Genomic DNA, 27,866 nt, shown 5'->3' with positions numbered 1-27,866 from the left:
AGACACCAATTCATTGGCCAACCATATTTTTGAAGAAGTTTTATGAATTATTTATGAATCAAAGGTATACTTAAGGAAAGCATGAAAAAGGAATAGGCAGGATCAGGTAGATAGCACAGTGAATAGATCTCCAGGCCTAGAGTGGGGAGGACCTGGGTTAAAATCTGACCTTAAACTGATTGCAAGGTATGGAAAATTTCAAATACTTGTCTATGCTTACCGTTTGTCGATCAAAATAGAATATTTTTCCAGAAGTAAAAACAAAAGCAAAAACAGCATAAGATAAAACTTTTTAAGTGTTACTATGTACTGGGTTCTGTACTAAACACTGGGCATGGAGAACTAAACATTGATCAAAATCAAGAAACACAGGACTAGCTGAGCCAAAGCCCAAGATACAAGTCAGAAGTAAGAAACTGAAACTGGAATCCTAAAACAAGTAGTAGTTGTTGTAGCTTCAAATGCCTAAACAGAAAACTATTATTAAACAAACAGTGCCTTCAATTTTTTTCCTCTTTCAGAAAAAGTAACAGTATTTTCTTATGCCTCACAAAGACAGGGGCTCTAAAGGGTCCCTTCTAACTATAAAAATCAATTAAAAAAGAAAGGAAGGAATTTATGACACATTATAATGAACTGTTTAATTGACTAAAATTGTAGCATTTAAATCTTTGAATAGTTTCTATTTCTTTTTTTTATTGATAACTTATTTATTAATGCCTTTTGTTGCTACATCATATTTCTATTTCCCTTGCTACTCCCTAACCCAGCAATCAATCCTTTGGAAGAAAGATTTTAAAATAAAGAGAATAAAAAGTAGCTTAGCAAAACCAACCAACAATTACTCATATCTGATGGTATATGCAAAATTCCATGCCTATAGTCTCCTGTCTTTGCAATGAAGTAAAAGAACAGCATTTTTTCGGACTCTTTTCTGGGGCTGAATGGTAATTATAATTATACGGAGTTCCATTTCACTTTTTTCCTCATTTATATTGTTAAAGTCACTGGGTACACTATTTTCCTGGTTTTGCTTATTTCCCTTGGAATTAGTTCACAGAATCATCTAGGCTTCCATGAAGTCTTTACTTTTATTGTTTCCTATATAATAACACAGTAACATCCCATTACCTTTATGAACCACAATTTGTTTGGCTATTCCCCAATTAGGGGGCACTATTTATTTCCAGTTCTTTGCTACTCCCAAAGAACTGTACTAGTGTTTGTGGCCAGGTTTGATCCCAGGACTAGGCATGGCTCGCAATCCACTGAGCCACCTTGCTGTGGCCCTCGTCCCCCCTCACTTTTAATGTATCATTACTTTCTAGTGTGATTGGCCCAATTCATATCTGTAACAATAAGTGTACTAGTGTGGAATAAGAGATTTTATTATTTTAAAAAATGGAAATATCATAGTTAAATTTGGCAGATCTGAACAGTGTGAACACAGGAACCTCAGACCTTTTAGTGCTTATGCCAGTCTGCAAACTGCATGGCTAAGGGGTCCATCTGCCCCCTGGTGGCAACATCCCAAATTGCAGAATCAGTTTTTTTAATCCTGCAATAAACCCTTTTTAGAAGTAAAAACTGAAATTTAAGTCATGAAATGACAGCAAATGTCACTAAAATACCATTATTTACTGAAACCTTTACAGCAGACTTCCCAGCCCAGGGCCCATGTCAATGCTGAAGACAACAAAATTTTATTGGACAGTCTTTGGAGTTTAGTGCAACCAGATTGGAAGTTTTTGTGCTTGTAAATCCGAGAAAGTAATCTGACCTGGAGGAGATAAATATATTTATAGGCTTACATACAGATTTAAATCGAATTCTTAAATATCATTTTCCAAGTTATGGACTTTTCCTAGATTTTAATTTTATTAGGTATTCCTGGATTTAATTTTGTGAAATGTTGTCTGGATAGAATTATTATAGGCACCCCAGGAAAAATACAGAGAAAGAGAACACCTAAGAAAGCCAGAAAAAGTAGATCTGTCTGACAGGAACAGGCTCTGAGGATCTGATAAAAGGGGCTCTGTCAACTTCTCATTATCCTGTGGCACTGGGCAGACTGCTTAGAATCATAGGAGTTTGAGATGAAAATTCAAAAATCCCCTCTCTGATTATACAAACGAGGCAACTGGGGCTCAAAGGTTAATTGATACATCCAAGATCACATAGCAATCTGCCACTGGAACCTAGGCCCTCTCACTTCAAACATAGGATTTTCCCTACTATATCCTGTTGCTCCTCTTTCAGTAGGTAAAGCTTCCTTATTGATTCCACCATTGTTTACATTCACTAGTATTTAGAGAGAAAAAGATGGAGATGGAAAAATGTTCTAAACTAAGTAAAACAGAAACCTTTGATGAGAAGGCTCCCTAAAGCTGTCAGCTGATTATTTGCTTAGCAGTTAATCAACTTAATATATTTACTTTTTCTTTAGTTATACAGTCAGTTGACATTTGTTAAGCACCTACTATGTATCAGGCACTCTGCTAAAGGCTCACCCATTTTCTTGTATGGCTGGTTCATATGCAAAATTATAAATTATGTTGAAAATTTTCTCAAGACATTCACTGATACTAAAACAAAACTCAATAGCACTTTAAAGGCTTCTTTTGCTTTTCTTAAAGTGACATTAGAGAGAAGTGTCAAAGTAGTTAAGCATATTCTTTAAGTGATTTCCTGAATGCTACCTAAAAACCATTTAAATTTGCAAGGTCTGACCTTCTTTAGAAATTGTTATTTCTTCTAATCTCCAATCTTTATTATATTCTTGTTCTTTGACTCACTACCTTTAAAGTGAAGAATATAAGATTAAAAGAAATTATAGATAGAAGAGGTAAAATAGAAGATATGGAAAATAAAAAGAGGAAACTAACATCAACGTATAAGAAGAAATGATTTGTGGCAATTCCCAGATAACAATAATAAGGCTTGGATATTGAGGGGAATTTAAAAAATAGTATTTGGTTTATAACCATGTTTTAATAGTTTTTCAAGTGCCAATCAATCATCACCATCAAATAATTCTATATATGTAGTGTTAGGTTAATAGCTAATCTTGTCCCATCATTCTATTTCTCCATTAACTGATAAACTATATATGAAATCATGTTAAGTTCAGTTAAATAATAGTTATAAAGTTTTGGATGGAAGGTGCTATGCAAACACTCCTGAATGTTAATGATTGCAGCAGCCACTGCAGCCGGAATGAGCTGCCAAAGGGCTTTGCCCTTGCTTTGTGGGCCTGATCAGTCATGAAACATAGCCAGTACTAGTTGAAGCCCATAATGGATGTGATTCCTGCTCCAGTTTAAAGCAACAAGCCTAAATCTGACAGGAGAGGGGACTAATAATTACTGTGTTTGTCAGGAACAATTCTTTCCAATGGCAAGTCTCTTAAATGATGGTTTATAAGAACAGGATTTAGAAATATTCAAGTTTTCAATCGATGCTATCTTAGACTCAGATTTGGTAAATGTCTATGCCAGAGGGTCTCAGTTAAGTAAGAATTGAATTCAGCTACAGCCCTGGAGCAGTAGGAAAGTTGGAAGTTTGCCTAGTCCTTTGGGTAGACTCTGGAAATCTGCCAAGATGGAGGACCCTGAAGTCATATAGGTTTATGGGTTAATTTTGTAATTACTCAACTTTTGTTTCTACTTTTCAAAGGAAGAAAAAATTAAGAAAAATGAATTCCTGCTCTGACTTGGAAAGAATGTATAAAGACTAGTTGTTTCATGACCATATTAAATGATTTTTAAAAAATCACACAGGCATAAATATGGTACTGATTCCCAAGCCAGGAAGACCAAAATCAAAGAAAGAAAACTACAGACCAATCTCCTTAATGAACATAGGTGCAAAAATCTTAAATAAAATACTAACAAAGAGACTACAGCAAGTCATCACAAGGATTATTCACTATGACCAGGTAGGAATTATACCAGGAATACAAGGCTGATTTAATATTATGAAAACCATATCAATAACCAAAATAACAGAAATCACATGATTATCTCAATAGATGCAGAAAAAGCCTTTGACAAAATACAACACCCATTCCTATAAAAAGACTAGAAAGTACAGAAGGGTCTTTCCTCAAAATAATAAACAGTATTTATTTAAAATCACCAGTAAGTATCATCTGCAATGGGGATAAGTTAGAAGCCTTCTCAATAAGATCAGGAGTGAAGCCAGGATGCCCATTATCACCTCTATTATTTAATATTGTACTAGAAATGCTAGCAGTAGCAATTAGAGAAGACAAAGAAATTGAAGGAATTAAAGCAAGCAACAAGGAAACTAAACTATTACTCTTTGCAGATGATATGATGGTATACTTAGATCAACTAAAAAGCTAGTAGAAATAATTAATAATTTTAGCAATTTTTCAGGATACAAAATAAACCCACACAAATCATCAGCATTTCTATATTTTTCCAACAAAAATCAGCAGCAAGAGTTAGAAAGAGAAACTCTATTTAAAATCACGCTAGACAATATAAAATCTCTGGGAACCTATCTGCCAAGACAAATTTGGAAATTATGTGAACACAACTACAAAACACTTTTCACATAAATAAAACTAGATCTAAACACCTGGAAAAACATTAATTGTTCATGGGCAATCCTACCTAAATTAATTTACTTATTTAGTGCTATACCTATCAAACTACAAAAAAACTTTTTTATAGAATTAGAAAAAATTATAACATAGTTCATTGGGAAGAGCAAAAGACCAAGAATATCAAGGGAACTAATGAAAAAAAAATGGGAATTATGGGGGTCTAGCAATACCAGATCTTAAATTGTACTACTAAGCAGTGATCATCAAAACAATATGGTACTGACTAAGAGATAGAAGGGTGGATCAAAGGAATAGACTAGAGATAAATGACCGCAATAAGCTAATGTTTGATAAACTCAAAGATCTGAGTTTTGGGAACAAGAACTCAGTACTTGACAAAAATTGCTGGAAAATTGGAAAACAGTATGGGAAAAATTAGGTTTATATCAAAATCTTATACCCTATACCAAGATAAATTCAAAATGGGTAAGTGACTTAAACATAAAGAGTGAAATTATAAATTAGGTGAACTTGGAGTAGTATACCTGTCAGATCTATGCAAAAGGAAGGAATTTAAGACCAAGCAAGAGATAGAGAACATTACAAGATCTAAAACTAAAATCAGAAGGGAAGCAATAAACTAAGGAAAAAGTTTATAACAAAATTCTCTGACAAAGGTGTAATTTCCCAAATATATAAAGAACAAAGTCAAGTGAACAAGAAATCAAGCCATTCCTCAACTGAAAAATGGTCGAAGGATATGAATAGGCAATTTTTGGATGAAGAAATCAAAACTATTAATAATCACATGAAAAAGTGTTCTAAATACCTCTTGATAGGATAAATACAAATCAAAACAACTCTGAGGTACCACCTCACATCTAGCAAATTGGCCAATATGACAGTACAGGAAAAAAATAAATGTTGGAGGGGATGTGGCAAAATTGGGACACTAATACACTGCTGGTGGAGTTGTGAATTGATCCAAACCTTTCTGGAAAGCAATTTGGAATCATGCCCATAGGGCTTTAAAAGAATATAAATCCTTTGATCCAGCAATATCACTACTAGGTTTGTACCCCAAAGAGATAATAATGAAAATGGTTGTATAAAATATTCATAGCTGCACTCTTTGTGGTGGCAAAAAACTGGAAAATGAGGGGGTGTCCTGTGATTGGAGAATTGCTAAACAAATTGTGTTATATGATGGTGATGGAATACTATTGTGCAATAAGGAATGATAAACTGCTTGATTTCCATATGAGCTGGAAAGATCTTCAGGAATTGATGCAGACTAATATAGCAGATAAAAATAGCAGAACTATGAGAACACTGTACACAGAAACCAAAACATTGTGGGACAATCATATGTAATCAACTTTGCTACTAAGAGCAATGCAAAGATCCAGGACAATTCTGAGGGACTTATGAGAAAGAACGCTATCCACATCAAGAGAAAGAACTGAGGGAGTAGAAACACAGAAGAAAAACATTTGATTTATCACTTGTTTATATGGGTATATAATGTGGGATTTTGGATTTCAAAAGATTACTCTATTACAAAAATGAATAATATGGAAGTAGGTATTGAGTGAAAATACATGTGTAACCCAGTAGAATTGTTTGTTGGCTCTGGCAGGGGAGAGGGGAAAGGGGAGGGAAAGAACAGGAATTATGTAATCATGGAAAAATACTTAAATTTTTAAAAAATCACACAGGAGAAAGCAAATGACTAACTCAAATACCTATTTGGGGTTGGAACTAAAAACTAGGAATTTATTTTTCCTTTCAAATGACTTGAGTAAGTTCATTAGTCTCCCCAACATCTATTTTAATAAGAATTCAGAATAAGGTTGAATAGCATACTCTTATTTCCATTTTACTAGATCTCTTTCTTTAATTTAGAAATAAACTAAAGCACCATTCTGTAATTGTTGCAATGCCACTTAAGTTTTAACTTGCTTGTGTTTCTGAGGCTCAAAGAAAGGGAAATGTACATGGCCCTTTCTGATCTTTAAATTTTCCATCGTGTGAGTAGTTTTTTAGAATGGAAGTTCATATTGTACAAATTTGCCAATATCTAAAGTTTGACATGTTTCTCTTCATATAAATAAAGTTAAAAGCATAAATATAGGGAAAAAATGTAGCAGCCTTGAAGAGATAGTTAATAAAAGGCCTAAAAGAAAAAAGAGAAAAGTTAGAAATAGGCACAGGTTAATATATCTGATGTTATAGAAATATTATAGAAATGGACTTATGGATGGGGGAGATAATATTTAGGCCTGGAAAAAACTTTAGAGATAATCCAATTTAACTTCCTTATTTTACAGATCAAAATACTGACACCCAGAGAAGTTAAACTATTTGCCAAAGATGGACAAGTGGCAAAGCCAGGTTTAGAACACTGGAGTCTTCTGATTCTAAATCATGGTGCTATAGAAAATGATGCTAGATCCCTCAAATAATTTAAGACATCAATCATGTGTTCTTCCAAAGTTTCTCTTTTCTAAGTTGAACTTTAATTCCTTCAACCAATTTCCTATGACATAATTTTGAAGAACTTCAACATAATGACAAATGAGCTGGACAGAGTTCGTCCAAAGAAAGGCAAATCATTTTCAGAATGGTTAACTAGAATGAAACATGATATTCCAAGTAAGGCCTGATAGGATAGTAAAGTATGGTAGGGCCAAACATCAACCTTATTCTTGACACTATGTTTCTATTCACATCACCTAAAATTTTATTAGCTTTTTCCTGACTGTCAAGTGGCCTTGACATTGTTGTAATTGTGAGTTTTAGAAAAAAGTTGCATTATTATGCCACTGAAGTAGAAAAGTCATTAAAGTTATAGCATATCAGAAGCTGGACAATACTTTAGAGGTCATCTAACTTGTGCCTGGCCAAGAATCTTCTTACCAACTCTTCCCCCAATAAAGAATCACTCAGAACTGACTTGCAAAAAGCAAGCATTTGATAAGCATGCCATCTATATCTGGATGCTTTATTAATAAAGTCACTGTAATGAAGAATAATTAAGTCACTGGTTTCTTCTTTTTCATCTTCAAACACTTCATTGTTTGTATCCTATTTCTACATTTTAAAAAAATACTAGGCAGATAGTTACTAACTATAATCATATTAAATAACATGAATTGTAGCTTTAAAAGTAAAAAAAAAAAACTAGAGGCAAAAGCATCCATTTCAGTATTCTGTCACAGAAGCAGAGAACAGGGTGTTTCATATCATACATTTTATTTTTATTACTTCTAATTTTCCCACTTTTGCAAGTTAAATTCACTTTATGTTTAGAGTGTTTTAAGTGACCCTGGATGTCATCTAGCCCAACACTCTTGACAATAACTAGTAAGTATCTAAGGAAGGATTTAAAGCAAAGCTTCCTGATGCTGAGTCCAGTACTCCACCCCACTATGCCATGATGTTTCCACCTTATATTTGCAGCAAGATATTGGAATTCTAACATTGTAGTTCTGTTGTTTCCTGTCTATACCCCTTCCCCACCAGATATCTTTGTATTTACTAGCTCTTCTCACTATGTTCACAAAACAAAGAAGGTTCTGGTCCAGAACAAAATCTAACCTGATGTAGTCTATCAGGGGCATAATTCTGAATGCATTTAACTTTGGAATTTTCTCTTTGGGCTGCCTTGTAGGATGAAAAAAAAAGTAAATCTTCTGAGAAGGTACATATAACTACTACTTAGGAATCTTTACTATTTATCATAGGAATCAAGAAGTCCAAATCATGCAGCAAATGTTCACATTTCATATTCTGAGTTCATGTTGAATATACAACGTTTCTGCATAAAACCTCCTCCAAGAAGCCAAATTGTCTGAAGAGTTTGTTTAGTTGTTTTCAGTAATTTCTGACTTTGTGATCCATCTGAAGTTTTCTTGACAAACATATTAGAGTGGGTTGCCCTTTTCTTTTCCAGCTCATTTTTCAGAGGAAGAAACTGAGGGAAACAATGGTACAATGACTTGCCCAGAGTTACAAAGGCTAGTGTCTGAGGCCATATTTGAATTCAGGTATTCCTGACTCTAGGCCTGGCACTATATCCATTGTACCATCAGCTACCAGTCTGAGCAGTATTTTGCACTAAATTCACCTCTTTCCCTGAGCTACTGTAGATCTGACCAATTTGACAGAGTTCAACAATCTCTTTTAGAACTCTTATCTGGTTTTTGGCTTATTGATTTTGCTGTCCATCCTCCAAGGAAAATACTCTTGGGGCTACTCCTTGAATCCTAAAGATTCAGCCATTCAGAAAGTTAACAATTTCACCCCAAAGCTTCCTTGGTTATAATGCTAAACACTGAAAAATGTCTTAATTCAAACCAAACAACATATCTGATGGGGGACTTCTGAATGTGCTTGTTGTTACTAGCTAGACTGTAAGGGTAAGGTGCTATTAGAAGCATGGCTGCAGTAAAATTTTTATTCTATGACCCCTTAAGCTACTCAATCATTTCTTACCTTGCCCACTAGTTAACTCCTTTTTAGCAACAATAGTGGTAAGAAATGGTACTTCTATGGTAACCAATATTATACGTTTTATAGACTTCCATCAGTTATCCTATTCAACAGGCATGTGTTAAGTACCTACTACATGCAAGATACTATGCTAGGTCCTGGGGGGCACAAAAAACAGCTCCTTGGGAGTTTCCATATGAATTGAGTCTTGAAGGAAGCCGAGTCTTCTAAAAGGCAGGAGTACAATCCAGACAGGGGATAAAACCTGTGCTAAAGCAGAGAGGCAATAAGCCTGGACTGGTAGGCTCCAGCTTGATTGTGAAAATCAAGCATTCACCAACTGAGGAATGCACCGATCACTTAGATGACATATTTACAAAGAAGAGTGGTTCTCATGGTAGATGCATACCCATTGTACAATCTGACTTTTTGGTGACTTACCTTTGCCTCTTGATTCATTAATGACAAAATTTCTGTATTGTATTTTTGTTTTTTTTCCTTCCATCTGAAACTTCCCTTTAAGGTAAAACTATATGTGTTTCATAAAAAAAAAAATGAGCAGCAAAAGGACAGGAGAATTCCTCTAGCAAAAATAGAGAGCAAAGAGAGGTTTAGTTATCTTGAACTCTCCAAATCCAAGGTGTGATAGCATATGAACATTTCCAGTCAAACTCCAAACACAAAAGGATTTTTCTTATTTTGCCATCATGGGATAACAGAATTTAGAGTGAGAAGAGGTCTTGGAGCTCTTCTGGTGCAACTTCAACATCACTTTACAGACGAAGAAACTCAGGATCAGAGAAGTTCAGACTTTCTAGAGGTCTTCTTAGAGGGACCTGAATTCTATTCAAATGTGGAGGCTGAATCAGTCATGTGCCAGAAGCCCGTGTGCCATGATTAATTAGATTTAAAATAATCCAAATGTAACTTCCTAATTGCTGTCCAACTCACTGGAAGCTACTTGTGTCCTGGCGTCAGGTATTTAAATTGAGGTAAACTAAGTTTGTAAGTGTTATAGGTATAATTGATCTTATATTGGTTTTTGAATATTTATAGCTGGTTGTATAGTTTAGCAGTTATAACAACTTAAATTATCAGTGGTTAAACTGATTCACAGGTGGTGGATGGACGTCAGGAAGCAGGAAATCCAACTCTGATTTATTCATTCTATGGGAAGAGGTATGGAGAGGAAATAGGAGGTAGGAAACTAGGAGTTAGGAATAAGGTAGGAGATCTATTTACCTAATACTAAGTTTGTCTAAATAAAAACTCCCCAAAATCTAAACTGCTGTGTTTTCAGCTTCTTCTTGTCCACTGAGGTGGCCCTGCACTGAATGATACTCACTGACTAAAATATTAAATTCTAACTTGCTAACCTACACTAAAATGATGAACTTTAAATATATAATAAACTCCTAAAGTAACGCATATAATCTTCAGAGAGAAGTTGAAGCAGTTTCTCTCTCTCTCAGAAGTCAGAAAAGAACTGGGCCTCTGACACTCTCCCACCACTCCAATCCAACTGTCACCTCAGCTGACAAAAACTGTTCTTCAGCTCACCCTCTGATTCAGAGGGGAAAAGCTCTCAGTCAACACTCTTTCTGATCTCAGGATTTGTATTTCAAATCGAAAAGTAAGTCTCAAAGTCACTAAAAATCTCCTTCCTCTCAAAGAATGACCCAGAAACCTGCTCCTAAAGAAGTCAGAGAATCTGGACCCAGAACTCCCAAGTCGGCTCCTTTTTATGGTAGGCCTCTTAAAGTGACCACAGCAAACTCTGTCTGTCCCCTCTCTTAAAGGGAACAACGTAAAAGTCAAAAAACCTTTCTCTGACCTAAAACCCCTGCTCCAAATGAGACAGGATAAACTAACCAAAATCCTTATCACAACATCAGACTTTGTTTCTTCAAATAGACCCTGTATCATTTGCTTATGCCTACTGTAATAAATTTCTAACTCATTAAATTCTAGACTATCCAGTGATGTGTTACACTCTTTCTGTCTAGGGGGTATGGCTAAATAAATACTTTACAAAGATAACTATACATTGAAAACAATATAATACTATGTAGAGATATTTTTTAAAAACCTTAGACAGTTAATTGATATAAAATAATTTTCTTCAATGGAACCTTGGGAAATGGGTTGTAATTTGTTCTTAATTTTTTTTCCTCCACTCAAGTGACAATTCAGTTGCTATACCTTACGGACTTCTGATTTGCTATAGTATATGACAAAGGTAAATCAAAAAGAAAGAAGGAAGAGAGTCATTTTATACTTTCCTCTCAAGTTCTGATGGAGAAGTTGAAATGAGATAAATGAACAAGGGGCATTGTTGTCAATGCTTTGACAGTGCTTAATGGAAACCTCCTACCAGAGATGGACTCGAGTTCTTGAATAAAGATGTATATGCAGGTTAGAATCATAAGTTATTAGAGTTAGAAGGGATATGAGAAATGGTTTAGTTGAATCCTCATGATTTACAGAGAAGCAAATTGAAGCTAAAATAGGTAAATGAAGGTACCAATGGTCAGAAGAGGAATTCAGAAAACTTGAATAATGTTTTATGACAGAATACTATCAATTTTCTGCATGAATGATCATGAGGAATTTTGAATGATTAACTTAAGAAACATTTCAGAAACCAAAACGGATCTTCTGGAAGTCAAAGAACTAAAATTCTCCATTTGTACTTCTTAGCTGAGACTAAATGGGTCCCACCAGCCATCACCAAGGTGATGATACACATAAACATAAGCCCAGAAAAGCAATAATACATACTTGAATTTATCAGTAACACTAGCAATGAAATGTTGAATTAAAATACAGCTGTGTGAATATACTTTTGAGGGGAAAAGTTCCTATTTGGGATGCCTTTGGTACAATATTCTGAGTAATAATAACTAATCTTTAAATAGTGCCTTCAGGTTTGCAAAGTGCTTCACATATTAGCTTGTCTGATATTCATGACCACTTTTTAACATAGAGGCCATTAAGATTTTCACTATAGAAATGAGGAAACTGAGTGCGGCAAGATTCAAACCCAATTTTTCCTTGCTCTGAGTTCAGCATACTATCTACTAAGTCACACTGTCTTCTACCATAAACACTGCTCAAAACCAACCTAATTCTACCCCTATATTTTTGTTGTTTATAGCTAATAAGAGAAGAAAAAACCCTATATACTAACTTCATAAGAATTAGTAAAAGGGAAAATGATGTTTCATTTATATAGTATATTAAATTTTACAAAGCACTTGCTATGGTGCCAGGCATCTAGAAAATGCTTAATAAGTTCTTGAGGATTTTAGGTGAACAGTTTAAATGTTATTATATCCATTACTGAGATAAGGAAACTAAGGCTCAAAAGTTTAGGGACTTGACTAGGGTAACATAGCTGGTCAAGTACTAGGGTTTGAACCCAAGTTTTTTAACACCATAACCTGTATGTTTTTCATACCAATGAGGAACTGGCCATGTAAAAGGGATGAGGAGACAAGAACAAGCCTCTACTCTGGGAAAATGATCAGCAATAGAAGAGATAGTGGGGAACCCTTATTGATACTTTCTGGTTGTGTGACCCTGGTCAAGTCATGGAATTTGCATGAGCCTCAGTTTCCCCAAATGAGAACTGGGGATAATCCTATACATAGTAACTACCTCACAAGATTGCTATGAAATTCAAATGAGATATTTTATGTAAAACGCTTTGCCAGTTTATGTCAGTCTTGTTGCTGTTTTATTATCATTAATTGAGTCCCTGGAAGCAAGGAACTCAGTAATACCACACATACCTTTTGGTGGGAGTGGGAACTCCAGAGGACATATGACTAACCATAGTATCATTCATGTTGGTCAGGGGGCGAGGAGGGCTGGAAGAAAAAATATTTAGTCTCTATTAATTACTGGACAAAAGAAAGAATGCAACAAAAACAAAAGAAGCAACCTAATGCTTCACATGACATGCTGGTGAGACTCAAAAAAGCTAGACACAGCAAAAATTTAAACATCAACAAGTTAAATGCAAGCTATATCCTCTTTGTACAATGACTGTGCAAAAACTTTAAACATCTCATCAGAAAGATGGAACTGAATGTCATTTCTGCAGTTCTAGAACATGAAATCCTTCCCTGATGCAACTGCATATAACCACCTAATGGGGACAGTGTGCTACATATGCCAATCAAGTAAGGCTGGTTCCTTTGCCAGGATACCAGATGGTTATTCTGGGTATGTAATCATCACCCTGCAGAGATTTATAATTGTAGATTTCTACCTTTTTAATTATGAAAAAACAGATAACATTACTAAATCAACTGATTTTACAACTCTAAAGAAACATTAAATTCAAAGATGATATTGCAGAGCAGTGGGTCTTGACTTTTTTTGAGCATGATGGTACTTTTTTAACATAAAAATTTCTTCCTAGACTCCTACATGACAGTAGTTACACTATTAGTATTTATTAATAGAGGTAACTCAAAAGCTCCCATGAATTTAATAACGCTACTAAAGTAATCTGTGGATTTAAAAAAATTAAACAAGAGCATCTACTAATATCAATAGGATAAATACAAATCAGTATCAACTATGTGTCAGACCCTGTGCTAAGCACTGAGGATACAAGAAGAAGCAAAAGACAGTCCTCATCCTCAAGGAGCTTACAATCTAATGGACTGTAACATCCAAACAAAAAAAATATACAAAGCAAGCTATAATTAACAAAAGGAAGGCACTAGAATTAAAAGGGCATGAGAAAGGCTTCTAGATGTTGAGAATTAAAGAAAAGTCAGTAGTTGGAGCAGATGAGGAAATGTTCCTGGCAAGTAAGGCAGCCAGAGAAAATGCTTAGAGTCAAGAGAGAGAGTGATCTGTTCATCTAACAGCGAGGAGACCAGTGTCACTGGATCAAAGTATATGCATTGGGGAGGAAGATGTAAGAAGACTGGAAAGGTCCGAGAGGGCTGGATCACAAAGGGCTAGGGATTTGAATGGCAAGCAGAACATTTCGTTTTTTAACCTGGAAGTGATAGGGAGCCTCTGGAGTTTAAGTGAGCTGAGGTGGAGTATCTGAAATGTCTGGACTTGTGCTTTAGGCAAATAATTTTAGTGGCTGAAGGATGGATTAGAGTGGGGAGAGACTTGAAGCAGAAGATATACTTAACAGCAAGCAATTGCAATAGTCCAGGAGTAAAGTGATGAGGGCCTGCACCAGAGTGGTGGGAGCATTAGAAGAAAGAAGGGAGGGGGCAGCTGGGTGGTTCAGTGGATTGAGTGGCAGGCCTATAATTGGGAGGTCCTAGGTTCAAATCTGGCCTCAGGCACTTCCTACCTGTGTGACCCTGGGCAAGTCACTTAACCCCCATTGCCCACCCTTACCACTCTTCTGCCTTGGAGTCAATACACAGCATTGATTCTAAGACAGAAGGTAAAGGTTTAAAAAAGAAAAAGAAGAAAAGGATATATTTGACAGATGTTGTAGCTAGAGATGGTGAGAAGTCCAGGATGACTCCTAAGTTGCAAGCCTGAAGGACTGGAAGAATTAGTATTGCTCTCAAAAAAAAAATAGGGAATGTAGAAGGTAGAGAATGCTTCACTGGGTCAAAGGGTATGCATAGTTTAACAATTTTTTGGATATGGTTCCAAACTGCTTTTCAGAATGGTTGGATGAATTCACAGTTCAATAAATGGTGTATTAATAGTATGCCTGTCTTCCTACATCCCCTTTGCCATTTATCATTTTTGGTTTTTGTCAGCTTTGCATATCTGGTGAGCATGAGGTAGTACTTCAGATCTTTTAAAAAAATGTGTATTTCTATTACTAGGTCTTTATGTCATAGAGATCAAAAAAGGAGAAAGGATCTATCTATATAAAAACATTTATAGCAGCTCTTTTAATTGTGGCAAAAAATTGGAAACTCCAAGAATGCCCACCAATTGGGGAATGGCTAAACAAGTTGTGCTATATGACTGTAATGGAATACTATTGTGCTCTAAGAAATGACAAACAGGAAAATCTGGAAAGACTTAAATAAAATGATACAAAATGAAGTGAGCAGACCAGGAGAACATTATACACAGCAATAGCAATAATGTACAAAAAACATCTATGACTTAGCTATTCTCAGCAACAAAAAGATTCAAGACAATAAAAAAACTCATGAAGACTGCTATCTCCAGAGAAAGAACTGATAGAGTCCAACTACAGATTGAAGCAGAACACTGTACACTTTATTTTCTTCATCGCTTTTTTAAAAAATTGTCTTTTCTTCCACAAAATGACAAATATGGAAATAGGTTTAGTATATAACCAGGATCAAATTGCTTACTGTCTCAGAGAATGAGGAGGGAAAGGAGGAAAGGGGAGAATATGGTACTCAAGATGTTAGAAAACAAATGCCAAAAATTGTTTTTACATGTAACTGTAAAAACAGAAAACACTAATGAAAGAAAAAACTGTTTTTTCTAATTATTATTGATATGGAACATTTTTTCCTAATGGCTATTGATACCTTAGATTTCTTTCATTCAAACTGAATCTTGAAGGAAACCACAAGGTTAAGATTATCAAGGAAAGCATTCAAGGAATAAGGAGCATCCAATAAAAAGATAGGGAGTTGGTGATGGAGTTTTGTGTGTAAGGAACAGCAAGGAATATGGATGTTAAAGGATATGGAAAGGAGTAAAATTTAAGAAGTCTAGAAAGATATGAAAGGATCAGTTTGTAAAAAACAAATGTAGATTTTATATTTGATCCATTGAGGAAACAGAGGGAACCACTGTAGTTTACTGAGTGAGAGAAAAGGATGGTCAGATATATGCTTGCACACATACACGCACATCTTTGGCAGCTAAGTGGAAGATGAACTGCAGTGGAAAAAGACTTTAGGCAGGGAGGTGACTTTCTTCTATCATAACAAATAACACAAAGAAAAAGTTCTAAAGTTCATCTCATTTACAAATAACATGAAGAAACTTTTCCCTTAAGAATATAGCCAAGATGGTGGAGTAAAGGCAGGGACTTGCCTTGAGCTCTCCCAAATTTCCCTCCAAACAACTTTAAGTAATGCCTGAAAACAAATTCTGGAGTGGCAAAACCAACAAAAAGACAGGGTGAAACAATTTTCCTGCCTAATACAACTTAGAAAGTTGGCAAGAAAGGACTGTCTTACTAGAGGAGAGAGTGTAATGTGGTCCAGTGCAGGTTTTTCCTACCAAGCCAACAGTAGGCTTTGAGTGCAACTGAATTAGCAGTGGAGGCTTCCAGAACTCTCAGCCCACAGACAGTAAGGGGGTTGGATAATCAATCAAAAGGAGATTACAGAAAATCCTTTGCTGGCACTAAGAACAAAAGCATGTTGCACTAAAAACTGGAAAAGGAAGGTATGCCCTTCAATTGGGGAATGGCTGAACAAATTGTGGTAAATGCTGGTGATGGAATACTATTGTGCTAAAAGGAATAATGAACTGGAGGAATTCCATGTGAACTGGAAAAGACCTCCAGGAATTGATGCAGAGAGAAAGGAGCAGAGCCAGAAGAACATTGTACACAGAGACCAATACATTGTGGTAAAATAGAATGTAATGGACTTCTGTACTAGCAGCAATGCAATGACCCAGGACAATTCTGAGGGATTTATGGAAAAGAACGCTACCCACATTCAGAGGAAGAACTAAAGGAGTGGAAACAGAAGAAAAACAACTGCTTAAACACATGGGTTGAGGCGGACATGATTGGGGATGTAGACTCGAAACTACCACACCAATGTAACTATCAACAATTTGGAAATAGGTCTTGATCAATGACACATGTTAAAACCAGTGGAAATACGCATCAGCCATTGGCGGTGGGGAGAGCTCGGGGGATGAAGGGGAAAGAGCATGAATTATGTAACCATGTTAACTTTTCTAAAAAATAAATATTAATAAATGTTTAAAAACAAAACAAAACAAAACCTTGTTGCACTATCCATACTCCATTCTGGGATTTAATCCAAGGGTAAGGAGAAGCACTAGTAGGAATGAAGACTCTGGCTAAAGTTACAGGGCAGAAAAGGTATTTGTGGTTGCTCAAGGACCAGAACATAGGCCAGGAGATCAGTGACCACACCTCCCTTAGAAGAATTCCTCTTGGAAGAACTGCAAATTTATAACCCCCAGAACTAGCTCCGAAAACAGAAGTATCAAAATCTTAAAGGTTGAGACAGTGCCCTGCCCACCCCAGGAGTAGAGCCTAACTTTAAAATAAAGTTATGTCAAGAAATAGGCTGGGAAAATGAACAAACAACAATAAAAAGAATATTACCAAATAAAGTTACTAAGGTGACAGGAAAGATCAAAACACAAACTCAGAAGATAACAAAGTCAAAAGAGCTACATCTAGAGCCTCAGAGAAAAATGTAATTTGGTCTCAGAGATCCCAAAAAGAATTCTTTGAAGAGCTCAAAAAGTATTTTAAAAATCAAATGAAAGAGACATGAAAAACTGGGAAAAGAAATGAAAGTGATGCAAGAAAATCACGAGAGACACCTTGAAGCAGTCAGTGATAAAAGATACACAAGATGAGAAAAGTAAATAGCTGCTTAGAGAAAAAAATAATAAAAGAGTTGACAGGAACTGATTAAAACCAACAAGCAGGATCTGCAAGTGGAAGAAGTGCTGAATGGAAGGGAGCCTTTGCTTTGTTGAAAGCTGATTGGATGGAAAAAGGTAGGATTGTTCTCTAGTGCCCTCTAAACTCTGTCAAAGAAGGATTCTTAGTGGTTTATCTGTATTTCCTTTTATTGTATCTCTGGTTTTCAGGTGAGAAATGGAGATTTTGCATCTGCTTTATTATGAAAAGAGATGTGACTTCTAACAGTTGACTAGATAAAGCACAATCCCTTATTTAAAGAGTTTGCTGAGTAAAGGCTATAGGGACCCACCATTAGCTACAGCTTGAGAAAGAGAAAGTCCTCAGAGTCCAGAGCAGATCTGAGGAATTTGACAGCTCTCAAATTTAAGGAAATGGCTTGTCATGGAAAGCATAATACTTTCTCAACACCCTGCCAAGCATGACTATGCACTAATAGAATAAGCCACTGATTCAGCAAAGTGAGAGTAGCAGATAAGATTTACTCAGAAGGAGAGCTGTGAAGACCAGAAGGGGAAGAGATAAAAGAGATGTGATTTTGTCCAGTAGGTAGTTATGGCACAAAATGTTTCTAAAGTTCTATCTGAAAGTATGAGTTGTCCTAAGCATATGGTTTTCCCTACTCATGTACTCCCCTGCTAATTTTCTGTGTGTGTTTGTGTGTGTGTGTGTGTGTGTGTGTGTGTGTGTGTGTGTGTGTGTGTGTGTGTATGCTTACTCTGCCCCACTATTTATTTCTTTTTTTCTCCACTTCTTATTTCTAAGGGGGTACATTCCACTTTAGGATGATTTTAATTGTTAGGAAGAAGACTCTCAAATCTACATACCTAGTCCTTATCTCTCTCTCCTGAGCTACAATCTTACATCACCAACTGCTTACTAAACATTTCAACTAAATATCCCATAGGCATAAAAAACTCAAAGTATTCAAAACAGAATATACTCTTTTTCTTTGCTAAGGCCCATCTTCCACTTTCTAACTTGCTTATTTCTTCCAAAGAGACTATATTTCCAGTTGCTGAGGTTACCAATTTTAGACGTTCCCAATTCCTCTTGTCAGTCAATAAGAATTTATAAAATACTTATCATGTACACTTGCACTCTCTCCGTTATGCAATATGTTTAATCAGTTGTCAAGTCATGTCTATCCTACTTCTACAGTAACTTTTACATCTGTCCCTTTTCCTCTATTTATATGGTCCTCACTCTATTCATGGTTCTTATCAATAGTTGAGGCAAGTATTTCCTAATTGGTCTTCCTGCCTCAAATTTCTCACTTTTCTAAACCATCTTCCACACAGATGCCAAAGTGATATTCCTAAATCACAGGTCTGTCGTGTCACTCTCCTATTCATAAACTCCAGTGATCACCTAATACTTCAAGGATCAAATATAAACTTCTCTGCTTGGCATTTAAAGTAATTCGCAACCTAATTCCAACCTACACTTTCAGACAAATCATGCATTCCTCTCTTTTATTGATGTTATAGTCATCCTATTCTAGTTGCCCTCCTTTGGATGCCCATTAGCTTGTCGATGTCCTTCCTAACCTGGTTTCCCAAAGTGAACACATTACTCCAAATCTGTATGCTCAGGGTTGAGGGCAAGAGGACTATCACCTTTTTTTCTTCCTTTTCCTGGAAGATATGCTTGTCATAATGGAACTCAAAATTACATGAGCTTCTTCAATTGCTTCATTTCACTCATGATGCAAACTGTGCTTATAATTTAGTAAAACTTCCAGATATTGTTTAGATCAAATGTTATCTAAGCATGTTTTGCCTGTCTTATACTTGTAAAGGTAATTTTTTTAACCCAAGTATAAAATTTTATACTTATTTCAAAAAAATTTCATTTTATATGATTAAGCCTAGTGTTCTAGTCTGTCAAATCTTTTTTGGGTCCTGCCTTTGTTATTCAGGACATTAGTATCCCTCCCAAGCTTTTATCACTGGCAAATCTGAATAGTATTCTCTGTGTTTTTATTCAAAACACCAATAAAATATTAAATAGCACATAGGAAGGCAGAAATCTCTAGGGCACTCCTCTAGAGCTCTTTTAAACTGACATCAAATCATTTTTTCAAATCAATCAGTCAACAAACATTTATTACATGATTACTTTGTAACAGCATTGTATTAAGTACTGGAGATTAAAGGCCCAAAGTCCCTACTTTCAAGAACCTTACATTCTAATCAAGGAAACAAAATGTACATCTATAGGTACATATAAGATATATAAAGGAAATACAAAATAATCTTGATTGTATATCCATTTACAAAGTGAAAGCTTACATTTCTATTCTATTTTGAAAGAAAGTAATATTTTTGTATCCCCATAACACCCTAATGCAGATGTTTAGTCAATATTTACTGAATGAATAAGACCCACTTTTTCTAGCCAATGTCCTTGCCTATAAGTCCAAATACTCTATAGTAAATGCCACTGCCAAATCTTCTATGCTCACTTAACATAATACCATTCCCTTCTTTAGGATGGGAGGAAGAAAACAAGCATTGTATTAAGCTGTTGCCAGGCAACTAGGTGGCACAGTAGATGAAGGGCTGGGCCTGGAGTCAGGAAGATTTGAGTTCAAATTCAGCCTCTGACTTTTTCTAGCTATGTGATCTGAGGCAAGTCACTTAACCCTGTTTGCCTCAGTTTTCTCATCTGGTAAACTATTTCAGCATGCCAAAAAAACCCTAAATGAGATTATGAGGAGTTGGACATAAACGAAACTACTAAACAACAAAAATGTGCCAGGTTCCACTAAGAGCTTTACAAATATTATATTAGTGAAACACATAACCATCCTGGGAAGTAGATGCTATTATGACTATCATTTTACACTTGAGGAAACTTAGGTAGAGAATTTAAGTGACTAGTTCAGGATTACACAGCTAGTAAGTGTTTGAGTTGAGATATAAACATACCTCTTTCTAACTCCAGGCACAGCACTCTCCACTGACTTTCCTAACTGTCTCCTCTCTTTTTTAAAATTTTTATTGATATTTTCTATTTCTTATATCATCATATATATTTCAAGCATCCTTCCTCACTCACTCCCAGAGAATCATCCCATAAAACATGGTGTATTTTTAGAGAGAAAAAGAAACAAGCACAACTGATAAGAACATTTTATAAAAAGGCTGGAATATGTGTACACAGGACACACTGGTGGCTCTCCCACTTCCACAAAAGGGTAGGTTGGGGGTATCTTCCAATATCTTTTCATTGGAGGCTTGCTTGATCTTTATAATTTTGTTACATTCACTTTGATTTTCTAGTGTGTGGTTATTCTTCCCATTTACATAGCTCTAGTTACTGTGTGTATTGCTTTCTTGGCTCTGCTTATTATACTTTGTATCAGTTTATACAGATAATTCCATGATTCTCTGAATTCATCACATACATAATTTCTTAAAATTCAGTAATATCTCATTACTTTAATTTGTTTAGCCATTCACCAAGTGACAGACATCTACTTTGTTCCAAATTCTTAGCTATCACAAAAAGTACTGCCATTAACACTTTGGCATATGTGGGGACTTTTTTGATATCAATAGTTTCCTTGAGGTATAAACCTAACAATAGTTATACCATTTCATAGCTCTACCAACAATGCATCCATTGGTATTCATGGCATTACTCCTCCAATACTGACTATTGCCATTTTTCTTAATTTTTACCAATTTCCAGGGTGTGAGGTAGAATGTCAGGGTTGCTTTGATGTGTATTTCTCTTTTTATTAGTGATTTGGAATATTCTTTCATGTGATTATTAATATCTTGTAATTCTTTTGAGAACCATTTGTATCCTTTGAACATTTCTCTATTGGGGAATGGATATTATATTAAAAATATTCAATTACATATCTTGGATACGAAACCCCTTATCACAGAAATCTGATTTAAATTTTTTTCTCATCCAACCAATTCCTTTCTTCTTGTAGGTACATTAATTTTTTTCTGTGCAGAAGTTTATCAGTTTCATATAATCAATATTATTTTTTGTAATTATCTTTCTCATTTAGTTAAGAAAATATTTTCTACCAATAGCTATGAGGGGTACATAATCTACTTCTCTTCAATTGTTTTAGTCTTGCCCTTAACATTAAAGTTGCATATCAAATTAGAATTATATTGTAGATTCCCACCAAACTGCTTTCTAGTACTCCTAACAGTTTTTTAAAAAATCACATGAGGAGTTTTTTCATAGGGTAATTTATGTTTTCCATTTTATCAAACACTGGGCTACTGAGCTCTATTAATTAAGATTCTTCCTTATCTAGTCTTTTTCACTGATTTATCTCTATTTTTTTAAACAAATATTAGATGGGTTTGATGACTGCTGCTTCATCATAACATTTGAGCTCTGGAAGTGCTATTTCCCTTTTGTCTCTACTTCTCTTCATCAATTTTCTTGATATTCTAGATCTTTTGTGTTTTTCCCAAATGAATTTTCTTATTATTTTATCAAGTTTTATGAAGCATCCTCTTGGTAATTTAATTGACATAGCATTAAAAGAGTAAATTGATTTTGGTAGTTTGTTATTTTAATTATATTGTCAAGACCTAGCCATGAGCACTGAATATTCCTCCATCTATTTAAGTTCTTTATTTTTTTTAAGGAGCGCTTTGTAATTGAAAGTACAAGTCTTTTGTGTGCTTTGGCAAGTCAGTCCCCAGATGTTTTATGCTTTCTGTAGTAATATGAGATAGGATTTCCCTTCTTATTATGGCTTCTTGGGTTTTGTTATTATTATTATATAAAATGCTATTACTTTTGTCAATTTGCAGGGTGTGAGATAAAACCCCAGGGGTGTTTTGATTTGCATTTCCTTTATTATTAGTAATTTGGAAATTCTTTCATGTAGATATTTTGCAATTTTTTTGAGAACTTTTTTTTAATATCTAGCAATTTTGCTAAAGCTATTGTTTTAATTAGTATCCTTGTGGATTCCCTATGATCCTTGTAAAGAATCATATCATCAGCACTTTTATGCCTTTAATTTCTTTCTCATCTTATTGCAGTTGCTTGTGGCATTTCCGGAATTATATCAAATAATAGCAAGGGGATTAGGAATCCTTGCTCCACTTTCATATTTACTAGGAAAGTCCTCCTATGTATCCCCATTGCAAATACATGCTTGCTTTTTATAATATTAAAAAAATATCCACTATGCCTACACTTTTAGGGTTTTTAACATAAAAGTGTTGTACTTTGTCAAAGGCTTTTTCTACATCTACTGAGATCATCATGTATTTAGGATGTTTTCGTTTTTAATTACAATCAATTATGTTGCCTGTTTCCTAACGCTGAGCTACCCTTGAATCCCTGGTATAAGTCCTTCTTGGTCAAGATGAATTGTTTCTTGGATAAATTGCAATAATATGTTTGGCAGGATTTTGTTTAAAAGTTTTGAGTCACTCTTTATCAATAACACTGGTCTGTTGTTTTGTTTTTCTTCTTTGTTTTGTCTTTCCGTGGTTTAGGTATTAGGACTTTATTTGTCTCATAAAAGGAACTTGGCAGGGTGCTTTCTTTCTCAATTTTTGAGAAAAATTTGTAAAATATTGGTTCTAAATATTCTTTCAGAGTCTGATGAAATTTTCTTGTGAATCCATCAGGATCTATTCCCAACTTTTGGTAGTCCCTTTACAGCTAGATCTACTTCCTTTTTTGAGATTGGGTTTATTTTAAGATTTCTATCTGGTCTTCTTATATTTTGAGTATTTTATATTTTTGAAGGTATGTCTATTTGTTTTGTGTTCCCAGTTTTGTTAGCATTATAACTATGTATTATATAATGTAATTATTCTTTTTATTTCTTAAGGTTTCGTTATGATTTCACTTTGTTATGAGACTTACCATCACCAATTTAAGTTTTCTATTCTGGCCATTATTTTTGCTGTGTAGGCCTTAAATTCTGCTTTCATAATTCTTATTTCTTTTTTTGAATCATACAAGAACAATGTGTTGTGGTTCTATAGCCTCCTCACATTCCACAGAATCCTCTCTCTATCTCATCAAGTGTTGGATCATTTTTCTTGTTTTATGCTATTTTTTCACTCATGTTCTAGATCTGGAGGGCATATTTCCTTCTGTTATTGGTGTTTTCCCTATTAATTTATTTGCTTATGTTCAAGTTTTCTTCTCACTGAGATCTTTGGTAACTTCAGTCCTTTCTCTGTGCTTCCCCACTCAGCCCAATTTTCCCCTTTTCACTTTCTGATTCTATCCCTGAAGGTATATTCTTTGGGGGTTGGATCTCCAACTGTCTCAGATTCTTCTTACACTGAGCAAGTCAGGATTTACTAGTCTAAATCTTTGCCCCAAGTGACTTTTGAATGATCAGAAGTAACCCCAACTGGATGATGCTATGTTCTGTCCCTCAGACTTAGTGGAGTACTCAACAATACCCCCATACACAGGCGCACACACACACACACACACACACACACACACACACACACACACACACACACACACACACACACAGAGAGAGAATCCTATCGTACTCTTTCTGTCCCCAGTCCTTTGGTCTAGCTCTGATTATTCAGAGACCTGCTACACTAGTGTTATGGGATTCTCCACCCCAACATGCAGTTCTGTGCTGTTGGTACTACAGGATCATCCAACCCAGCAACAGGTCCAGAACTTTGCCATGCTAGTGCTATGGAGTTGTGGAGTGGATGAATACAGAGGTCCTGAGTGAGCTCAGCATCCATTCATGGTTTGTTTGTTTTTTAAACTTTCTTTTGGATTCCAGAATGTCCAAGGCTAAGAGATAACTGATTTTTTTTTAACCCTTGTACTTTGGTGTATTGTCTCATAGGTGGAAGATTGGTAAGGGTGGGCAATGGGGGTCAAGTGACTTGCCCAGGGTCACACAGCTGGGAAGTGTCTGAGGCCAGGTTTGAACCTAGGACCTCCTGTCTCTAGGCCTGACTCTCACTCCACTGAGCTACCCAGCTGCCCCGAGATAGTTGATTTTTATCTTATCTTTGGCTCACAATTTTGGTTTGGGAGAAGTTAAAGGAGGTGTGGAGATCAGAGAAAATGTTGAGCCCTCCATGTTCCTTATGTTACTCCACCTTGCTGTCTCCTTATGGATTACATAGGTGCTTCCCATTGCTCTGCAAACCAGGGCAAAGAGAAACCACCTCTGCTTCAAAGCCTTTGCTAAAACATCTCAACTAATTTTCTTTGTCTCTTACTCCATAGGCCATTCCCCTTACTACTCTCCAGGAAATTAGCTGTTTCATTCATTTATTCTATTCTTAATTAGTTTTCAACTACTCATTCTACACCTATAATGTCCTTTACAAATCACCTCTCCTTTTTAACATTCAAAGAGTACCTCAAGTCCCATGTTCTCCATTAAGTTTTTGACTAATATAGCAAATTGCCATCAACTCCACCCAATTAAATATGCTTTAATCAACTATATCATATAAGTAACACTATCCCCATTGAGCATTGTATGATTTGACACTTATAGCATTATAATATTTTCAAAATACTTTCAAATAAACTATTTCATGTGATCTTCATGCCATCCCTGCCAGGCAGAAAAGATATTATTACCTCCACTTTATATATGAGAAAAAAGAATTAGGCTAAACTATTTGCCCAAGGTCACAGTCCTTGTAAGTGACAGATCTATATTTTAAAATCAAGTATTCTGAGTAAGTCCTCTGTTTCTTCCATTACTGTATTTCAATTTACAATTTGATCAATCCACTTGCCTATTCATCATATACTCACCTCTCTGCTTATTTTATTACATTATTTACAGGTCAAAATATTATGACAAGTACCATTTTAATAATGCCCTGTGTGATATTATATTAACAAAAATCTCAAAAACCTTGACCACTTATTTCAAGATTCATTAAATAAACAAGATTCCAATAAAATAATTTTTGTGGTTCTTTCATTTCATTCATTGTAATAGAATTCATTATGTTTTTTATGCATAAATTTTTTCCATTGCTTAGTTGCTCTAAACTTTTCCTGACAGATCATCACCTCAATGAGGTAAATTTTGAGGGATTAAATTCCTTTTCATTCATTTCATTTTCTCTTATGAAATAATGAGAAAAAAATCCAAGGTTCTTGATTTGTCACTCTCAATACACTGATCAAAAAGACTATGAGCATATTAACATTCCTTATCTGAAGGTAAATGGTATGCTAGCCAATCAATAGGCATTTTTATTAAATAACTTCCTGGGCTCTAGTCCATGGGGCTAGAGTCTAGGTATACAAATGTAAGATTGAAATAATTTCTATTCCAATAAAGATTGTTTCCTAATTGCTTTTTATATCTATTCAGAATTAACTTTCCTTACTTTCATAACTACCCAAATTTCTGCCAAGAGAATATTATTCTCCATCCAAATCCTATACTGATTTAGAGATTGTAAAAAGTCCTGGTTGATAACTCTATTATTCAAAGTTTCTCAGTTCTAAAAACAGGCACTGAATTGCTCACATCAGCAAGAAAACATTATGTCAATATATGCCCCTTCCTTTCACCCTGAATTGGGGATGATTTTCTCTCAAGGGAGAGGATGCCCAAGTCTTTAGAATATTGTCTTGTCTAAAGATGATCATCCTAGATTTGATATATTTGTAGATCAAAGTAGTACTTGTTCTTTTAATTGTCATTACTTTATCTTTCATTTGCCAATACATACATCTTAAAATAGTACAAAAATCAAGCATTCTTTCAACCAGGAAAGAAAACTGCTTATTATCTATCCAAGTAAGCTAAAGAGAAAATGTGGGATTTGATTTGTCCATTAATGCTGCTACACTGGTGTTCTGTTAGAGCTCTCTACTGGAATTCTGAAAATGGATTCCAGAAATCTGGACTCTAGCAATGCTTTCTAGGGAGCAGATATGACAAATGCAGGTCCTTTTTATCCTCCTTGATAGTGTCATATTTATTTACCCTTATAAAATAAAATAACCACTCTCATTCATTTAGTCAGATTGTACAGTACCTCTGTCTTAGAAGAGAAGTAAGGTACTACCTTTTAGAAAATGACAAGCTTTAAAAATATATTGTCAAATAACTTTGTAGCTGAAATATTACATATTTAAAATAGGACCTAATATTTCCAGGGAAAGACTGTTTTTCTTTTTACAATGGGAAGCCAAAAGGAAAAATTCTGAAAACCAAATCCAAATATAAATGAATTACCTTGCAATACATTTGTAAAAATTTAAGACGGGCTAATATATCACTTTTTTAGATCTCACATCTCTGGCAGCTCCAAATACATCAACATTATAATATATATTGTAAAATGCTTCCTGAATTGAGTTTTAATATACATGCATTCTTTTATACTTATTCCTATACTTTTACAATGAAGCTATATTTCTGAGTCAGACAGGGAGCCCCAGTTTGCTCCTATTTGGTACCTGCATAATGAGGTAGGAATTAGCATGAAGATTCCTGTGAACTATTTGATGCCATATATCAATTCAGAATCACTGCAATGAAAAAACAGTTCCAAATCCTCTAAATCAATCATCAGATCAGAGGAAATTAGCTACTTTCCCTTAAAAAAGCTTTCTATTAATCCCTCCTCATTCTTCCTTATTCTCATCTTCCATTAAGGACTTGGAGAATAAGTTGCCACCACTTCACACAGACTTGGTTAACAGCATTTCTAGACTAACAATGAGAAAATACTGTGACTCAAATGCTTCAACAAGTTACTGCTAAAAGGTCAAGAAAACAACCTAAACAATACCCTCTTCATGAGTTATTACTGTAATAATAGAAACACATATACCTTCCTATAGGGTAGACAGTTTCAAGATGCTAACCGTACAGGAACATGAAAAACGGGCAGCCTCTTTTACATCAATTCCCAGAGAAGTTAGAGGGGGTTGGGGCATCCTGCCAAGAATACATAATCTCCAAAAGCCTAGCAGCAAAACATAAATGCAAGTAAAAGACATCAAACCTTGGTGCTCTGTAGCAAATGTCTCTTCTTTCTCTACGGAACTGGCATCTTAATGCACTACACTGCTGGTGTCTCTAAGGAAACAGAACAATCACATGACGAAGACTCTCCTCCACAAGGTAGTTTACCCCCCAGAGCATACTGAGGGAAGAGTAGGTACAAGAGAACAACTCATTAG

General features: G+C 35.2%; 1 protein-coding gene across 2 annotated transcripts in view; it reads right to left on the bottom strand.

The window, feature by feature from the left end:
• The window catches only part of DTNB (dystrobrevin beta), a 332,957-nt gene that overhangs the window by 130,911 nt on the left and 174,180 nt on the right, over nucleotides 1-27,866 (bottom strand). For both annotated transcript variants that reach the window (XM_044663758.1, XM_044663759.1), the window contains one exon: nucleotides 12,862-12,939. In XM_044663758.1, coding sequence (XP_044519693.1) covers nucleotides 12,862-12,939 — 78 coding nt within the window. The remainder of the gene's footprint in view (nucleotides 1-12,861; nucleotides 12,940-27,866) is intronic.

Source organism: Gracilinanus agilis, chromosome 2 (assembly GCF_016433145.1).
Source record: "Gracilinanus agilis isolate LMUSP501 chromosome 2, AgileGrace, whole genome shotgun sequence".
In the NCBI taxonomy this organism is placed as follows: domain Eukaryota; kingdom Metazoa; phylum Chordata; class Mammalia; order Didelphimorphia; family Didelphidae; genus Gracilinanus; species Gracilinanus agilis.
The sequence above is the reverse complement of the archived record's forward strand: the minus strand, read 5'-3'. Positions and strand labels throughout refer to the sequence as shown.